Source organism: Glossina fuscipes, unplaced genomic scaffold, assembly GCF_014805625.2.
Source record: "Glossina fuscipes isolate IAEA_lab_2018 unplaced genomic scaffold, Yale_Gfus_2 0, whole genome shotgun sequence".
Classification (NCBI taxonomy): Eukaryota; Metazoa; Arthropoda; class Insecta; order Diptera; family Glossinidae; genus Glossina; species Glossina fuscipes.
Window position 1 is genome coordinate 18,856,157 of NW_023998414.1, and position 18,898 is coordinate 18,875,054.

The 18,898-nt window shown below is 33.4% G+C and overlaps 1 protein-coding gene across 1 annotated transcript in view; it reads left to right on the forward strand.

Annotated features, from left to right (window-relative positions):
• Positions 1 to 18,898, forward strand: part of LOC119639931 — a 153,337-nt gene that overhangs the window by 88,605 nt on the left and 45,834 nt on the right. Inside the window, exon 4 of the mRNA XM_038037664.1 lies at positions 13,282 to 13,367. Within this exon, the coding sequence (XP_037893592.1) occupies positions 13,282 to 13,367 (86 nt within the window). The remainder of the gene's footprint in view (positions 1 to 13,281; positions 13,368 to 18,898) is intronic.

Genomic DNA, 18,898 nt, shown 5'->3' on the forward strand with positions numbered 1-18,898 from the left:
TGTCTTCTCATAGGTGGCTTTGAGGAAGATACTATATGTACTGCGGCATAGCCCAATAAATAGTCGCGAGTATCATATAATGTCGGTGATTCGATCGCTCGGTAAAGGCATAACATTTACTCATTGTCCGTACACCCCCGTAGACTGCGGCCACTCCTTATTTGCGTCTCTTTCCTCATATCTTGCTAACTATCATCGTGTTACACATGTACGGGACGTCCTTTGAATGATTGGTTCACTCCAAAAAAAAAGAAAAAAAAATCGTGATGTTTTACTCCTATCAGATCGCTGCGACGAATGAAAGTCCATAGGTGATCAAGAAGAAAAAAAACATTACGAAAATCCTTGTATTTTACATTATGAATTCGATCAAGACGTGGATATATCGTAGTTTTGCCAGAAAAATTCATAGTATGTTTATGGTGAGCATTCTTTATCAAAACTAAGAGTACGGAAATGGTTTTTTCCGTCTTCGTTCTGCAAAATTTCGATGCTGAAAGGGGCAACTTGCTTTGGCCGACAAACTGTTGATAAACTTGAGGAAATTTCATAAGCAATTGCAAAGAACATTATAATCGATCACTTAATCTAAATACAGTTTTGAAAACGAAAAAGCTTGATATTGGATTGGATACCACATATGAGAGCTGTGAAAGGAAATAATTTTTCGACCGAACTCCCATCCGCGTATCGTTACCGCAGCCAAGCGAAATCGTTGCATACCTGACAAGAACGAAAGGAAGATCACACATGATAACAATGTGATTGAAGATTATTGATAGTGAATCCGTGAAACGTGAATGAAGCTGTAGGTACGGTGGCAAAGTCCCTGCTGACGTCATGCAATGTAATACATTACTTATGGTGGGATTGGGATCATATTGTATATCATGAACTGCTGCTGCTGAACTGCTGGAAAAACTATTTATTTCACTTTCTGCAATTAATGAATGTATGATGAGATTAAAATATTATTTCAAAAGGGGAAATCAGATCAGATCAGAACTCGACATTTGTTTGTCACTCCCTTCTTAGGTCTCTTAAAGGACTAAAGTTGATCTAATAAGAGACCTATGAATATCGCTCGATTCAATTTTCTATTCCGATCAATGTATAAGAAAACGGTTATTATGTTTCAATTTCGGCGAAAAAAGCCTTACATTGTTTCCGTCAAACCTGACAATACAACAATTTCAAGTGCAGATATCGCGAGAATAAAATATTTTGCATAACTTTTGTTGAACTCTGCATATTAACATTAAAATAACTTTATATGAAAGTGAGGGGAAGCAGAATAGTCTTTTTTTAACCATTCGTTAACATTGGCAAAGCGCCGACTATATGCAGTTAAATGCATGCACTTTATCATTTTAAGTGTACCACATAACACACACTTGCATGTTTTTAGCTTTGTAAAATTTCAATACACACATATGTAAATAAAATGACATTTATATGCTGAACAACCTTTGCATGTAGTATAAAATGAAATATACAACTGACAACCGCAAGTATGAGAATGTGACTCTGTAAACATATGCACAATAGTATGCGGGTGTGTATAAATTGATTGTTATGTTTTAACCTCAAAATTTATGCATTTGCGTGTACATTTGCGTTTCATTCCCTTTTCTCTACATTCACCATTTCAATGAAGGATGGCAGTATACTCATTTTGCCAAAACGTTTACCACACTTAAGTGAGAACACTTTTCGAAATTCTCTATGATATATGTATTCTTGATCAATATGAAATTTTTAAATCGATTTAAACACGTCCATCTGCCCGCCGATGGGTTTGAATTCGGAACCAAGGAAAATGCGAATTTTTGATTACAGCAGATAAATATTGAACTATAAACTAAGAGCTAAAACCTACTGTGTCTTACTTACTGCACCAAAATGGAGTAAAAACTCTATTTAAACCCTTCCAATATTATAGAGCATCAAAATTTCATTATTTTCGACGTTTTTTTTTTTTTCACAAAAGTGAAACTAAGCTAAAAAAGGCAATTCTTTATGAATGCTACATGATTGCCGTTTGCCGATTTCTTTATCCAAATTCTATATGAAGAGCGGCAAAAACACCTCTAACAACATACGCATATATATGAAATGTACAAACTTAGAAGGGTGGCAGACATTGGAGTGTTGTGAACAGCAAACAGTTGAGTGAACGCATAAACGGGGCCGAGAAACCCAAACGAAATAATTATCAGTCATTTCAGTCGTCCAATCAAGTCGTAAAGGCACGCAGGTGTTGAGCTTGTCCTTTCCCATTATTAATACACATTTTTGAACTTTAATTATTTGCTTAATAAAACAATGTCTTGAAATCGGATTATTATCATGCTTTGCATTTAAGGATTTAACCGGGATTTGAGTCCGATATCTCTCGCATTCGAACCGAGAATCATATTGCTAAACCATTGAGCCCATTGATCATCATAGGGACACAGGATTCGGTCAATGACGAATATAATTTTCCTTCTTTGTTTTTCTATACTATTTTATTATATTTTCTCATTTTAAGAAAAGCAAACGAGGACACACGCAAACTGCGAGAATATAATTCAATTATTTTAAGAGCATTTTCATTGCTCAGTTTTACGTAAAGAAAGAACTTTAATATCCTTTCAAAGGAATTTAATTTGCCTGTTAAGATATTTTTTCTCACACGTTGTCATGCAAACGTTCACATTTTTACATATATTCAACGCGTACGCAACAATGTCTTCTTCTTTGCATCATTTTTAAAACCGAGTTCCTTTAGTTTTTCGTTTTTCGCTTTTCGTTTTTTCGCATTTCGCTTTTCACTTTTCTCTTTGTTTTTTTTTTTAATGCACATTGTCTGCAGAATAACGATTTACACAAATTATTAATGCGTATTGTTTGCAGGGACATTACTTGCTGTTATGCTTCACACCGAATGAAAAAATACCAAATGCCGCCAATGAACACTATCGCAGGATATGACACATGATAATGAGAGACCATTTTTCCATTGTAGTCAATGCTATTTTCTTACAACTTTTTCACATATTCGCCAATAAGAATGAAAGCTAAGAAAGAGATAAATCATCTTTTCGCATCCAAGAGATATTGCACTAAACGCAATCCTTTACAATTCAAATTGTTCAGATACAAAAAACTTGATTTTTATATCGTTTTGCGGATTTTAAATGCTTATTAGGTGAAAATTCAAGTCCATATTATATACCAATTTTTTTTTCTTTTTGTTAATAACACAGTAACACAGTGTCAGTGAGTAAGCAGTAAGAAAAGAGAGCGAAATAGAATTTGGCAAAAGTCTATCCTAATAGGTAAGCATTATGTCTGTACCGGCATAGCTTCGGCACACAAATTGTAATTAAAATATGACCCATCGAATTGAGCATTGAACCCAAGAAGTATGCCGACTTGATAATCGTGCCTCTTGAGTGCTTGTCGCATATCAGTCATATGTTATCCAATTTGTGTCTGAACTTTATTTGCTTTCCAACCGTTATACAAGCAAAACATATGATTCTGATATGATGATATCTAGCATGTCTGCACCCTTGTCTTCTCTTCATCTATTTGATTCAGATATTATGTCTGCCTGATTTTCTTAACATATTTCTCGGTGCATACCTGTCCTCCGCAACACAACGCAATGTCTAAAGGGTTGCGTATTTTTATGTAGCCAAACACAATCGCGGCACTTAAATTGTGCGTTGTCTTAATGAACTGAACGCGTGATAAATGCATGCAATATATGTATATGTGTGATTCGCGTGGAAGCTATTTGATCATACAGGTTGCACTAGGTGTGACATTATGGTGCTATGAGAATATTTTCTTTTGCAAATATATTATGCGCTTACCTGCGTGACTGTGCACTCTTAATAAGGATATCTATTCTATATATGTAATAGTGCAATGACTTAACTGTTTTGATCTATGGCAGTCGAACACCCACACGCGTACAGAGTCCTCTCTCTCTCTCTCTCTCTCTCTCTCTCTCTCTCTCTCTCTCTCTCTCTCTCTCCATCTCTTCTTGTGCGGTAAAGACAGCACTTGTTTTCTTTAGTTCATAGGTTATGTTAGCATCGATTATTAAATGAGGTTATGTATTATGCTTGCTTATTTACGCAAGATTGTGTTTTTGTTGTTCGGCCATTATCTTTCGATTACTGCATAATTAAACAATCTGTCTCAAGTGTGTTTACTATACGCAAAAGGCTCGTCGCATAACAGGCACTTTTCTTTTTTGTAATTGAAATGGCAAGCAATTGTTATAAGACCGAAATTCCATATGTTTATTTAAAAATGATTTTATTTAGATGACCATTTTGAATATTTTCTAAATATTCAATACTTAAACAGCAGATTTTGGTTGCTTTTCCTCATAAATTAGCATTTACTTCACCAATGAGACAATTAACCTTAAGAAGAATGTTTGCATTTTGTTGGAGTAAGCTAATTATTTAAAAGAAGCTCGCAGAGAAGAGTTTAATGCTCTTATAGCATCTGAGCTTGAATAAATTGCTTGTGTCACAATGTGTAGGGTGTGGCAGCATCTTATTGTTGAAATCATATTTAAACTTCTAATTCATGCAGGAAAGAAATTAGTAGTTGTGGTCCCATAACATTCTTTGGTAACGGCTTTGGATTGGAGTAGGTAAGAGTCGCGACCATCAAGTTTGTGTTAACGGGTTCATATCTCAATGCGGTAGGATTTACTTTTGTCGCACTTATAGCGATTGCTTAGCAGTTTTCTCACTTCTTTCCAATTGTCACCGTATTAGACGAATAGGGGAAATCCCCTGAGTAATCAGTTATATAATAAAACAAAAAAAAAAAAAAACAAATAGAAAAGTTATATTGGGCGGGAGCCGAATCTCGCATACCCAGCACTATGCTTATCGTATTCCACTCTCCAAGTTCTTTTATTTGATATGCATATCGTTGGTATTATCAAGAAAAAATTAATCGGGATGCCTACCATGTTCATTTTAAAATTGATCCATCTTTAGGCTGATAATATGTATTCACTTCAGAAATTTATAAAATAATTTTAAACATTCTGTCTCGTTTGCTTTATGATAAATAGGTATAAAAAAAAAGAAAGTGAAAAAAATTAAAATTAATTACTCTTAACTTTGTGTGGGCATGTCCGATTGTTTTCCCATTTTTGGACGTAAGGAGTAGACCGTTTCGTAAAATATATGTGGAGAATTTCAGCCTTCTAATTTTAAAAACGTCCGAGTAATGAGCAAAAATTCAAAAATTATTGTTAAAAGAAACAAAGTCGCGTTCAGTTTACGCTCCACTGCGCTCTTCTATTCTAACCAGTTTTATTCTAACCAGATCCATTTTCAATACCAACCTACGTGCAGAAACTTCCAATGGTTCTAAACTAAATTTAAAGTCGAAATCTTCATTTTTGCGACCAGGAGAGCACCAACAATACACACCATTCAGACACAAGGACGGACAGACATGGGTAAATCAACTCAAAATTTCATGCTTATCAAGAATATGTATACTTTATAGTCACTCTGAAGCTTACAGTGGTGGGTATAAAAATGCACTAACAAACGTCTTTGGAAGCTACATTTGTTTAATTAAAAGGTAATTGTTCTATTACCTTTCTTTCTGTCTCAAAAGAGTTGTTAAAAGGGTTATTTTTGAATAAACATTAATTGCCTTCCGGGTACGCGAAATACAACCTGAATAGATTCATTATCTTTGTGAAATATTTGAGCAATTCTTATACGCTCTGCACCTGTATAATCTGTCATGATGATATGTTAAATAATTTCGAATGGACCAAGAGGAAAAAAAAGGGATAGATGACTATGAGATTCGAAGAAAAAAGAAAAAATTAATTATCTTGTTTGACTATATTCACCGTTTGATTATATTCTGAGCCACATTACAGCGACGTGACATATCACAGCGTACAGGGTGCATTACGTTTGCACCTAAGTATGCCTAACACCTAAAGGTATGCAACAAAAGCATTTCTATCGATTTAGAATAGATTTAAGCTCGTCCCTCTGTAATCAGTTAGTAGTTAGTCCATCTGAAAATGATTCTAAATTGATCGATCGATCGATATAATGGAAGGTAGATCTATCTAAAGTAAGGTCTAGTTCTTTGAGGCGTTGTATATAGCCCAACAAACTAAAAATGGAATTTTTTTTTTCAAGCTTTTTCTTCAGTATTTCAGTGCTTTGCTTCATGTCATAATGGATTAGCTATAAATTATGATGTTCGGCTGTTCGGTTGTCGCGTTTTAATTATGACAACAACCTAACACATTCATCATATTTGATAGTTGCGTTTGCCATTGAAACCCGATTGCGAATATTTTTGTGCAAAATTTTCCATGTGTGTTAAGCCGTCACGCAATTACATTTCATGTGATCAAGCGTGCAAGCACTTTGCCGTCTTTTGCTTGAGATTTGCTTTTAAATTCTACAATCGTCGCGTCAATACAATTCAATTGTTTTTCGAGAAATTAAACATTGCTTTACTTATTCTTCCACTTTACTAATGTGGTAATATATATGTATATTAGTTCAAAGTTATATACATATAGGTTTTACTTTTGATCTTATGTAGTTCTCATATCATAACTTTTAATTAAAGGACATTTGATATTGTCCCCTTTGTGCTAACGTTTTAGACAACAGCAGCACGTAGAATACGAATACAATTCGTTACGAATATTAAGAAGAAGTAGAAGAAAAAAAAAATAAATAAATAAATAAAACAAAAGAAATCTTTGTTATTGTTTCAATTTGTTACAAAACAATTTATAGTTTTTCTTCCCTTACGACGTACACAAGGCATCATTTTGCACATACGTACTTTATTTAAAGTTATTTTATATATATATATATATATATATATATATATATATATGTAGGCGGCTTTACATGCATGACAGCTTTTGTTTTCTTATTTTGAAAAACAAAAACATGTTTATTTATTCATGTTCGTTTATTTCATCCCATTTAAATTGTAAAGCAATCAACTTACGTGCTACACGAAATGCTGCTTGATTGTTGAATTCAAGTACAATGTTTGCTATGAACAATGCTTTAAGAAACTTTTGTTTATTTATTTATTTCAAATTTTAAAAGCTCTATGACCTAACTATAAAGCCAACTCTTTTCATGCTCAATATTACCGTTTTTTTTTTTTTTTTTTATTGCTTCTTACGTGAAACTCGGTGCACTACAGCACTGCAGAGACCTTCTTATCCCATCCTAATTGACCACTAAAATCTGATATAAGAAAACCAGAAAACATTATTTAGTGAGACAAAGCCTATCATTAAATAGTGTACACACTTACCTACCTACCTACCTCTAATTAAGAGGGGCCAAAACTTATGATGTCCGAATGTGACAAAATTAATCTGCTTGGCAAAGACTTTACTATTATTTACCAGTGTTTGTCATGGAATACGAACAGTTAGAGTTAGTTTAATTTTCATGAGCACGCTACTACGGGATAAGAGTCGAAGAATACACCTATGCCATCCAAATTTGCGATAGTTAATTTCCCTAAGAAATTGGTATTACGAACTACTTGTTCATCACAATATCTTAACATATCTTGTATGGAGAAAGGGTCAAAGAATGAGTCGGATTTGATCGAAATTTGACACACTCAACTTATATGTCAAACTATTATTATAGACCCGATTTCCCTATGAAATATTGTTTCCCTATATAAAGACATAGTTTTTTTCATAGAACAGGAAGGGGTAGGATAGAGGTGGATGGAAAACACAAAATACTATTATTATTGGCAATTTTCGTAAATGAAACTTTTGAGAAGGCAAACGTTGTGACACGTCAGTGCGCTAAATTTCATTAAGGTATCTTAAAAATTGTTATTTTAAGGCGGGACACAGAAATAATAATGGGCAGATATCAGACAGAAAGACAGACACGCGTGTAGAAAAAGATTCCGAGTCGATCGGTAAAAGACATTTCTATCCTAAACTCTTCTGGGTCTTACATGCATCCGCATAAACTTCACTTTTTTTAGCTTTTCGCATAAGTAAGATGTAAAGTACGGTAACTTATATTTAGCCAACAGAGCTTATTCAACTTTTAATCAAAATTAGCAAAGAATTTTAAATAAGATTAATTATCTAGAGCATTACATAAAATTATTGAATGCTTCTGTATCATATCCATCGCGCCGATACAAATAAACTTATTCATGCGCAATTTTTTTTTTTTAAGTTCTAATCATAATTGCGATAAATGCGTTTGAGCCTTGAGGTCGCTGTCTATTGCATTAATTTTTATAATTAGTAGTTAGTAATGGCTATTAGTACTTTATACACCACTTGCGACAGATAGGCGGATCTGTGCAACACCCAGTAATATTTGAGATAGAGCCATCTATTATTATGCCTAAACTACTAGTAAACTGCGCGTTTGTCTGTCTGTAAGCCTTGTCTTCTTGTCATCAACATATTTTGGCCTAAGGGCGAGCACTATTGAAAATAGTTCGCATGAGAGTGTTTTTTCGACTACTTCCCCTTTTATCGTTGACCTCGACCCACTATACTTGTTTTATAATTAATAAGAGAGAAGACCAGCGCATTAGTTGAAGGTCAGCCGAAGATCTTCCAGAGGACTGCAGTATTCGTCGCCATGCTAATCTTAATTACTTCCCATTAACTTAAATTGAAATAAATTTTTTTTAATATTTCATAAAGTGAACTAAAGCTCCTTTTGCTGTCTTTTTTTGTTTTTGTTTTAAGGTGGGACAGAATATTTCCTTTAGTTGCAAATGATCGAAATTTTCCCTAAAACTATATAACAATCAAGAGCTGAGTGTATAATATACAATGGAGTAGAGATGTGTCTTTTGATAAGTTTACGGCCATTTCGTGTAACTTCATCTTCTCTTATGGGTATCGATTGCTTTTAGCATGCACGGACTTCGTTTAAAATCAGCAAATCTCCGACAAATTGTTGTTTTTGACGGAGCAATTCCAACTCGGAACAGTTTCCAATTCAATGCCGATTTTGAATGGTGTTTTCATCTATTGAGAAGAAATGTTTCTTTAACATACAAATTTTGAATACCGTTAGCAAAATCATCATAAATCACAAACCAATTATCGAAATGACTTGAAACTTAAAATAGGCTTCGTTTGTATTTCGTACAACTTTCCCAATAATAACGCGGTCTCTCTTTAGAAGATCGCATTAAATGATCAATGCTGGAAATTATAGATTTATGCGTTAAGCTGATTTTGATTTTTATGCCCTACATTACTTGTTGTACAGTGTATATTAAGGTCGTACGGATGTATGTAACACTTAAGAGAGACCCACCGATTGATTTAGAATTATTTTTTCAACAGATCTAAGCATATCTGTCCGTCCGACTGTCTTTCCGGTTAATGTCTGTCTGTCCATGAAATTTATGTTCAAGCGACATGTCGCAATTATTGAGATATTTCGATGAAATTTGGTACACTGGCATGTTTTGATGCAAGGACCAACTCTATCGAAATTGGCTTGGATCAATCCACTGTTTCGACCACTCCCCGCGTAACGGTCTATTTTGAAAGTTGTTATGTGGAAAAAATTGCAAATTTTTTAAAATCTCGACAAAAATTGTCCAAGCAATAGTATTTCCGCAATTTAAATTGGTATGAAAACTTTGGAGCGGCTGGGGCAATTTTTGAACTCCCTCTCACATAATGAGAACTGAAGTTCATATTACAAAATTATTTAATTTTCAATGCTTCACGATGAAAATCGGATCACAATACTAATTTAAAATAAAAAAAAATGGACTTTACAAAATTGGACCACCCACGTCTATATTTCTTTTCATTCTATCCTATATAAGGATTTTTGCGAAAATTTTTGATTTTTAGGACAGAAAAGGTTAAGTCTTGACATGTCATGATAAAAATTGATCCGTAATAGTGGTTTGATACAAAAGTGACCTATGCTTAATTTTAAATACGTACCAAAATTTCTGAATCCCTTACGCACAACCATTCCCACGGAAAGTAAGTCTTCATTTGCAGAGATGTCTAATTTTTAATACCCAGTTCCATAATAGTAAATTCATAAAAAAAAGCGAGTGCAATTTTTGTGTTCTATAGCAAAAACAAGAATTGCGCTCTACCGTTCATGCTCTTTAAAGCAATCAAGTTTCTTTAAAGCATTTTTTTTTGCCCTTTCCTTTTAATGCATTTAAAGTGCTCCTTTTCTTTTCTTTTCTTTTCTTGCTCCAAATAGTTTTTTTTTTTTTGTTTTTGTAGATTACCTTCTTGTTATTTCAGCTGGAAAATCTGCTTCTAAAAAAGCTTAAGATATATTCATATCAATACGTTTGCAAAAAGTTAATTAATTTCTGGTCGTTTAAGCACACATGTTTATAATTAAAACGAAAAATGTTATGTTGTATGCTGTATTTTGATCATGCAGCTTTTAAACAATTGGACCATCTGCACCAAGTCTATGGGCAAGAAAGCGTTGGCTCCTTGAATGCATTCAATGCCCTTTCTAGGAAAAGCTTAATTTTTTATTCCATTCAGCCTAATTTCGTTTGTCGAATTGAAACATGCGTTTGACAAGCCATATTAAGTAAATATTTTGTTAATCAGAAAGGAAGAATGGTAAAAAAAGAAAGAAAAAAAGAAAAGAAAGGAAGAAAGAAAGAAAAAAAAAGAAAGAAAGAAAGAAAGAAAGAGAGAGAGAGAGAGAGAGAGAGAGAGAGAGAGAGAGAGAGAGAGATGCATATGCATCTGTTCAAATTCATTTAAGGACGAATTTTTATGAGATACTTGGAAAACATGCACACAGATATAGCCTTATCCTGAGCACACTCACTGAAACACCACCAATCATATGGTTCTGCCAAAAAACAGTAAAACCGGGTAAAAAAAGTTTTGTTATCTTTTTGGACATTTTGTGTATTCTGATGTTTAAGCATAACTTTGTAGATTAGAAGCAACATAACGGATTTGTAGTCTACGCTTAAGCAGGTCAGTAAACATTCTTACAGTGTTAGGAGAGTACATTGTAGCAGTGTGAAAAGAACATAATTTAGAAATTGAAAGAAAATATAAAAGGGAAGAGAGTATAAAAAATGGAAGAACAAATAATTCCAAAATTTGTTATGCAATTTGTGGAAAACAATCAAAAATAGGCGTTTAAAACGACTTGCTTTAAAGACCCTATAAAATATATATGTCCTTGCATTAAATTTTAAATCGATTAAAGCATGTTCATCAGTCTGTCTGTCTGTCTGATAAACATTCCGCTGTTTATAAAATTGTAAATATCGGCTCGACATTTGGCACGACGATTGGAAGTTCCTGCGCACAGGTTGACGTTCAAATTAAGCCGCATCAGTGAAATGACACGCCCGCAATGCAACATAAATTGACACCAATCAGTGTTCAAAAATACGAAAATTTTGGTTTGTTACTTATAAACGCCAAGAGATACAACGATAAAAATTCGTAATTTTATCCCAAGGATGGTCCTGAAGCAATTGTACAAAAATATGATCAAAATGACGAATGAGCGAAGACGACAATTAATTTTATGAGCGTTGAGAGATGAGAATTCTAGAATTAGGTTGAACTTTTCAAGTGATATGATATGTATTCACAGTTGTTGGTCACAACTCGAGTTTAACAAGTACGAAAAATTATATTCGGCTATGATCGAATCATTTTGTACCCATCACTGTTATCCTAAAAAATGTAAAAGAATTACGCTTTCAAGCTCTATAACATGCAGTAGGCGCGGCTGATTGTTTCTATGTGTAGCAGTGTTGATTTACTCAAATCTGTTTGTTCGCCCAAATAAATCGTAAAGCTCTTGACCTTTTCAAGGCCGTTGTTCGTTATTGTTTAGTACAAAAATGCCTTCAATTATTAGAAAAATTGTATGGTTATTGAAGTTAAAAGTGCCTGAAATTAGTTCCCAGGCACAGGTGTCCTTTTGTTTAATCTTGAAAATAAGTTAAATGACCGAACTTATCGAAGCAGTCGTTTATGTGTGACTGCGCTCTGGCATTTTAATAGCAAGGAAGGACTTTTTACAAATGTATTTTATTTTTATTTAGAGGCGAAATTGTTGTACCCACCGTTGATAAACGGATTTCCCCCATAATGTCTAGAAATGTATAGAAGAGATTGTATAAATAAAATACAATATATTGTTGATTATTATTTCAAATTGGTTAAGAAATATTCGTCTCTCTGTCTGGCCTTCTGTTGAATTCTGTCAGCCTTACAACTGCCAGAAACCGGATGGAAAGTTGAAAATTGATTTATTTTCTCTGAGACGATGGCCACAGATCACATTTATGGATGGATATGTGTGTGTGGGTGCTCGATAAGAGATTATAGCTCTTAGCCTATTACCATTATTAAGACACGAATATCATGTGCGTATAGCAGAAGCGTAAGATAAAACACAACAATACAATGTTCGTTGTTAGCAAATTTTTGCGAATTGTGCTGAGATTGTGCTGGTGCGCTGGATTGCTGCTGAGAATTGCTAAGAATGATTATAAGTGTCTCAATAATCTCATGCCTCCCAAGTGTCCGTGATATAAAAGACAAGGTGGTCAAACATATACATATATACCTTCCGAATATGGTTGGAGCGTAGAACACAAAAGTTTGTGGAAAGATTTACTTTAAAATAATTTAAATTGCTTTTCCATCTTGAGAGCAAAATTCTCATAATATATATGTTATTCGAAGAATTTCTTCTCGAATTGCAATTTAAAATGACTTCCTTATTCATTAAAGACAGAGAGAGAGAGAGAGAGAGAGAGAAAGAAAGAAAGAGAGAGAGAGTAGTACTTTTCTTTACGATAAGTGTAAGTATGTGTGCATTGTTTTTGCATTGTGTAAATGTTAATGCATTTGCATGTAATAAAAGCTGACTTAAGCCACCTTATGTGGCTTTGCGTGCTATGAACTACAGGTCAAATATACGAATTTTAAATTATTCATTTAGTTCAGATTATGATTAAGTTTTAAAGCCGAAAAGCGTTTATCGTAATTGCATTTCTTGTTGAATAAACAACAACTGTACAAACATTGAAAGTGCTTCTTGGAAAGTTTAACTTTATTTACGTTTTGGATTTCCTTAGATCTACTTTAATAACTAACTGCAATAATAGAATTGCTTTTTATCACTTTTTTTTTTTCTTTTTATGTTATTTGTGCTTGTGTCTCTTATTGCTGTTCATTTCGTTTTTCTATTTTTCCAGCTCCGAAGGGACAAATAATACGTTTGGATTTCCGCAATTCATTTCACATAGAATACAAGGAGGAGTGTAAATTTGATTTTTTAGAGGTGTGTATACTGGTAAAGCATAAGTAAGTGACCGTAACAACTAAAATATCAAATGTTTGCTTAGCCGCAATAGCTCTTTATATTAAACCTTTTATTCATGACCACAAATGTTTATATATATATATATATATATATATATATATATGCATGATGATGTGCATGTAAAAGGGAAAGAAAATGACCAAAAAAGAAATTATATTTGATTTGGCTAGAAATCTCTTGATGCTCATTATCCATTTAGTTTATAGACAAGATATGGGAAGAAGATATCGGCCTTGATATATACGTTGAAAGCTTAATTTTTTTGCCTTCTTTCGTTCTATAAAGATGCAAACAATCTCCATTTTTCATTAATTAAGGGCGTGGTAGTAAGCAGACTCGGTGGATTGTGTTCATAAATTTTTAATAAAAACTTGAGAACATATTCATGAAATTCTAAAGCGACTTATCACCTTAAGTATCCTTTAGATTGGCCTTCTATTTCACATCAGTTCATCGCATTGATTCAATCCCTCAAATGGATGCGTCGAACCATCAGTTGAATTTTCCTACTCAGTCTTAGTGCTCTTTACTGCCTTTTCAATTCATTCGGTTTTATTCAACTAATAAATAATGAGCTCTGGACTAAAATCTTTTAAATTCTCTTCACAAACTTGTATTACAAATAATAAGGTTTAGCTGCGCCAAATGAGTTCGAAATCTTGCAGTAAACATATGTTTACTTACATGTATCTAATGCGAGCATGCGAAACAATTGTATAAAATTGTTTTCGAAAACTCTTTACCTATTTGTTAAAGGCTAAGACATCACAAGCTTTAATATATCATTGCAATCGATTATTGCCCAAAAGTTATTTATTATAAAATGTAATCCAAAACTATTAGTGAAAATCTGGCCGCTAGAATGTCATCAATCATAATAATCAAATTTTTCCATAGTGTTAAAAATTATTCCATGAACATATAAAGAAGTATGTATACAGGTACAGTTAACATTTTGACCCCTAAGTATGGGCGAACAAGTAGATCGTCCTGGAGAATCTTAGGGAATCATTGACTGCGGACACCACACCACACGACATAAAAACAAAATATTATCCTTTTTTTCAATGTAACGTTAAGTTGTTTTCTATATGTTTGCGGTCAAATGAAACTCATTCTTATACCCATCTCCGAAATATGAGAGGTAGATACGTTTTATCAAAATCTTTGCAACTCCCAAAAGGAAATTTCACAGACTCCACAAAATATTTGTATTCTTGATTAGCATCAAATTGCGAATCGAGTAAGGTCTAAGGTAAACATTCTCCTGGCGGAAAAGAAGCCACCAACTTCTAATCTGGCATATAGATTGAAAGTTCTTGCGCGCAAGTTGATAATGAAAATGGTCTGAATCGGTCGACGGTCCCGCCTACAGTACCAAGTAAACTGAGAACACCTCTGTTTTTCAATAGGAAGAACAATTTAGCTTTTTGCTCGTTACTCATATATATATATATATATAGTAGATGAATCTATCAAATCAAATTTGATTTCATATGCTATGAGCGATTTTGTGATACGTATGCAAAAATTAAATAATTCGGCCATACCTGGCAGAGCAGCATTCTATCTCGGAAATTTTTATAATGCAATGAAGCAAAGTTCCCAAACCCCATAATGTATATCCCTTTGTTCGCCTGTCCATCTGTCCATCTGTCTCTCGGCCCGATTATGTAGTATTTATGACAAGCATGATATGATGATTTATGATATGATAGAAACCTATCGAACGACATGCCTGTAACGGCCACACTTCAATGCAAGAAAAACTGTGAACACCCTTGCTTTCCATATAAATTTCTACTTTTATTCTGAAAATAGAAAAAAGCAGCCGCGTCCACGCAGTATTATAGAGTATGAAAATCTATTTCTTTTCTGTTTTTTTTTTTTTTTTTTTTTTTGTTTTGTTTGTTGTTTTGGTTTATTTCGTCTTCTTAAACGGTTAAGCAATGTACGTTCTAAATTTTGACTTACTCTGTTTTTCTTTACATAACAAGATGGGTCAAATTGATAGAAGCTTCAGTGTTCAGAAGCGACCTAGGAGCAGTTCATTTCAGTATTATTGTTATTATGAAATAAATTCTTAGACTAAAAAAAAAAGACATTGAGCGATAGCAACAACACAGGCTGTCGGCTCTAATTTATAAAAGTACATTAGGTATTGAGTCTAATAGATTTGATAAAGTAATATGTTGTATAATCGTTAATCGTTCCAAATGTAATACTTCTAGCCAAGGTAAAGTTAAGGCAGTCATAGAGAATGTGATTTATAGTGAGAATTTGTCCACATTTGCAGATTGGCGAGAATGACTTCTTCAAAATCGATTGGTGAGTCGCAATCGTATGACCAAGACGAATTCTCGAAAATATTTGGATCCTGATTTTTTCTCAACATTTGTTGGATGGTTAGTAAAAGAGTAGTATCGATGATGGTATTGGTAGATTTACTTCTGTAATTTTCTCTTTAACTTTTCTTCCAATGTCTCTTTGAAGATCCAACGTTTCGATGACATCATCCATAACTAGAGGTGCCGAAGCAGTATAGTTTATTTGAATGATAACATTGTGTTGTGCGTTAAATATTTCTCTCAACCCTATATAACTAGATAAATGAAACTGAAAGGCAATGAATGAAAAAAAAGCTTAAATACTTCGCAGTAGCTTCAGATGCAATTTTAGAGGAACATACGTTTCAAGATGATTGTGCCTCGCGACACATAATTGCGTTTCTATTTTATATGGTGTGTAATAGATTTGATAAGAACGCATAGAATAGATTAAGATATTAAATCAATTTTAAATATGTCAGCTTCTAATCGTTTATCCGGAATATTTCTTCAACCAAACTGCTTCCCTGTAACTTAACAACTATTTTGTTTTATGCAAATGCGAAGGATTAATTTAATATACTTTTTTCTGCGGTTGTAAATATGAAACAGTATATACTGGCACAACAGTAACAACATTTCATCTGCTTTCTGCTTTAAATAAAAACAAGTAAGAAAATTGTAGTCGGGCGTGACTGAATCTTTTATAACCATCGTCGTTATCCTATAAGAGATTGAAAAAATGGACAAACATAAATTTGCATATTTCATAAAACTTGGTAGGCGCGGCTGATTTTTTTTCTATTTCTGTAGAATAAGTTTGTGGAAATTTTTATCGCGTATCTGTTGTAGTTTATGAGCGACGAGCATAAGACACGGCAAGCAAAGATGCTCTCAATTTTGGTTGTATATACGTGTGGGCGTTGTAGGCATGTTCTTTGATCTAATCGGGCCATTTTCTCCTTGCTTGTGGACGGGATTATTTGTACAACAGACACAATGCTATTGGACAGGCGGATAGACGATAAGACGGACATGCGTAGGTGCATTTAAAATTTGAAACTGGCCAAGAGTTTATATATTTTATAGGGTTATTGAAGCTTGTTTCTACGGATTGTGCAGTTGTTGAAAAAACAAAAAACTTTAATACATTATACAATATTGAATAGGCGCAATCAATCCTTCCTATATTTGTACAGATACTACAGCATCAACCATAGTATGCACATTAAAATTTTTGTAGACTTTGTAGACTGCTGTTGTTTATGAGTACCGAGCAAAAAACTACATTTTTGTTCCTTTTGACGAACAGACAGTTTACGTGATACTGTAGACGTGTCCTTCAATCAATTCAGCCAATTCTCAATGCTGAACGAACTTCGAATATATCTGGAAAATTTGAGCTTCGATAGCTTCATTTTTGCAATCAGAAGAATGTTTGCAGTAGATATTACACGGAGGGACAGATGGACCGACGAACGTGCTTGAATTGATTTAAGATTTGTTGCTGATCAAGAATATATATATACTTTGTGCGTACTCTGATGCTTATTTTTGGGCGTTGGAAACGTTTCGACGAACTGAATATACCCCTCATCCTTCCGTGATGGATATAAATGTTAATTCGAAATAACAAATTTTTGCCACATAATTACTTTCAACCTCTTTGAACAATTTTCTTACGTCAAACCAAGTCAGATCAGATTAAACTTACTGCTACTTTTAGCGGGGCAAAGAAGAATAAAATAAAGGGAAAATATTCAATTACACAGTACTTGTAACTTTCGCACATAATATATATATTCCTTCAGTCGTAAGAAAAAGAAAGAAGAAAAGTGGTGTTGTCACGCATTGAGTTTGTAACGCCGGACATTAAAGTACAATTTCTTTGTATATAAATAGTTTTTATTAGTGAACTGTGTCTATCTCTTTGGAAAATGTGCATTAAAATTGGGGCGCAAAAATTTATTGATGACGAATATACCCGTCATACCCAAAGTGTGTCTAATATGAAGTTAAGTTGTAATGAAGTAACTTAACTTGACTAAATAACATACACACACATTATTATGGCAATGAGAAAATTTTGATGAAGAAATCTGACTGGAAGCGATAAACGTATCATAACGTATATATTCGTAATAAGACAAAATTTTGTATTTTTTTTATGATATATATATATATTCGTCATATACAGTTAAGCGGTAAAAATGTGTTAAAAATTACGGATACACAAGATTGTAGAGATAGGAAATAATTTGGATTCTGACCTTATAAGTTCATGCGCTTACGCGTAACTATGAAAGCGCGCATGTACTTTTCCTACTAATAGGAAATTCATCGTCGTACTCTTTACCATTTACATCACTATACATCATTTATTGTTTTACGTATTACGTATATTTTTTTATTTTATTACAATAATGGCATACCATCTTCTTTAGTTTGATCAATAGGTCATCGCGTAATATAGTATTTTGGAGAATTATTTTCATAATTGAAACAAAGAGTCAAACGGCACTTTATTTTTTAACGATTTGAGCAACGGTTTTTACAAGTTTGCTAATGCCTTCAATAATGCCTTCACGTAGAGGTATATTAGCAATAATTGCTATTATCTTGCGCAACTATGCAACAAATTTTGCACTCGTTCTCTAGATTTCAATAGACGTAGGGACGAAACTGCTGCTTATACACGCCCTTCCTAACTTGACAGCTTTTTGAAAGACTTTTTTTTTTATCATTTTCATATGTTTTCGTATAATACCTTCTTTTAAATTCAATGACTTGATCGTGTGTTGTTTTTTCTTCTTCCGCTAACTCGATCTTATTTCGCTACATTAACTTGTTTAAGTGGGTTCTTCTTAAAACTTAGAATGCAGATAAATTAACTGATAAATGAAATCATGCTTTGTATTTGTATAGTAGCTAAGGAGGTTTTTTTATCAAGTCCTTACCTTGAAATTTAAGCGAATTTAATAGAATATTATCGTCGGTGATCATTTCTCGTTCTCTTTGCGTTTAAGGTGCAATGGGTGTAAGAATGCGAAACATATTATTTTACTATCTTATTATTGAATACATAGCATTATACATAGCATTATAACTTTGCCTATGTGTGTGTGTGTGTGTGTGTGTGTGTGTGTGTGTGTGTGTGTGTGT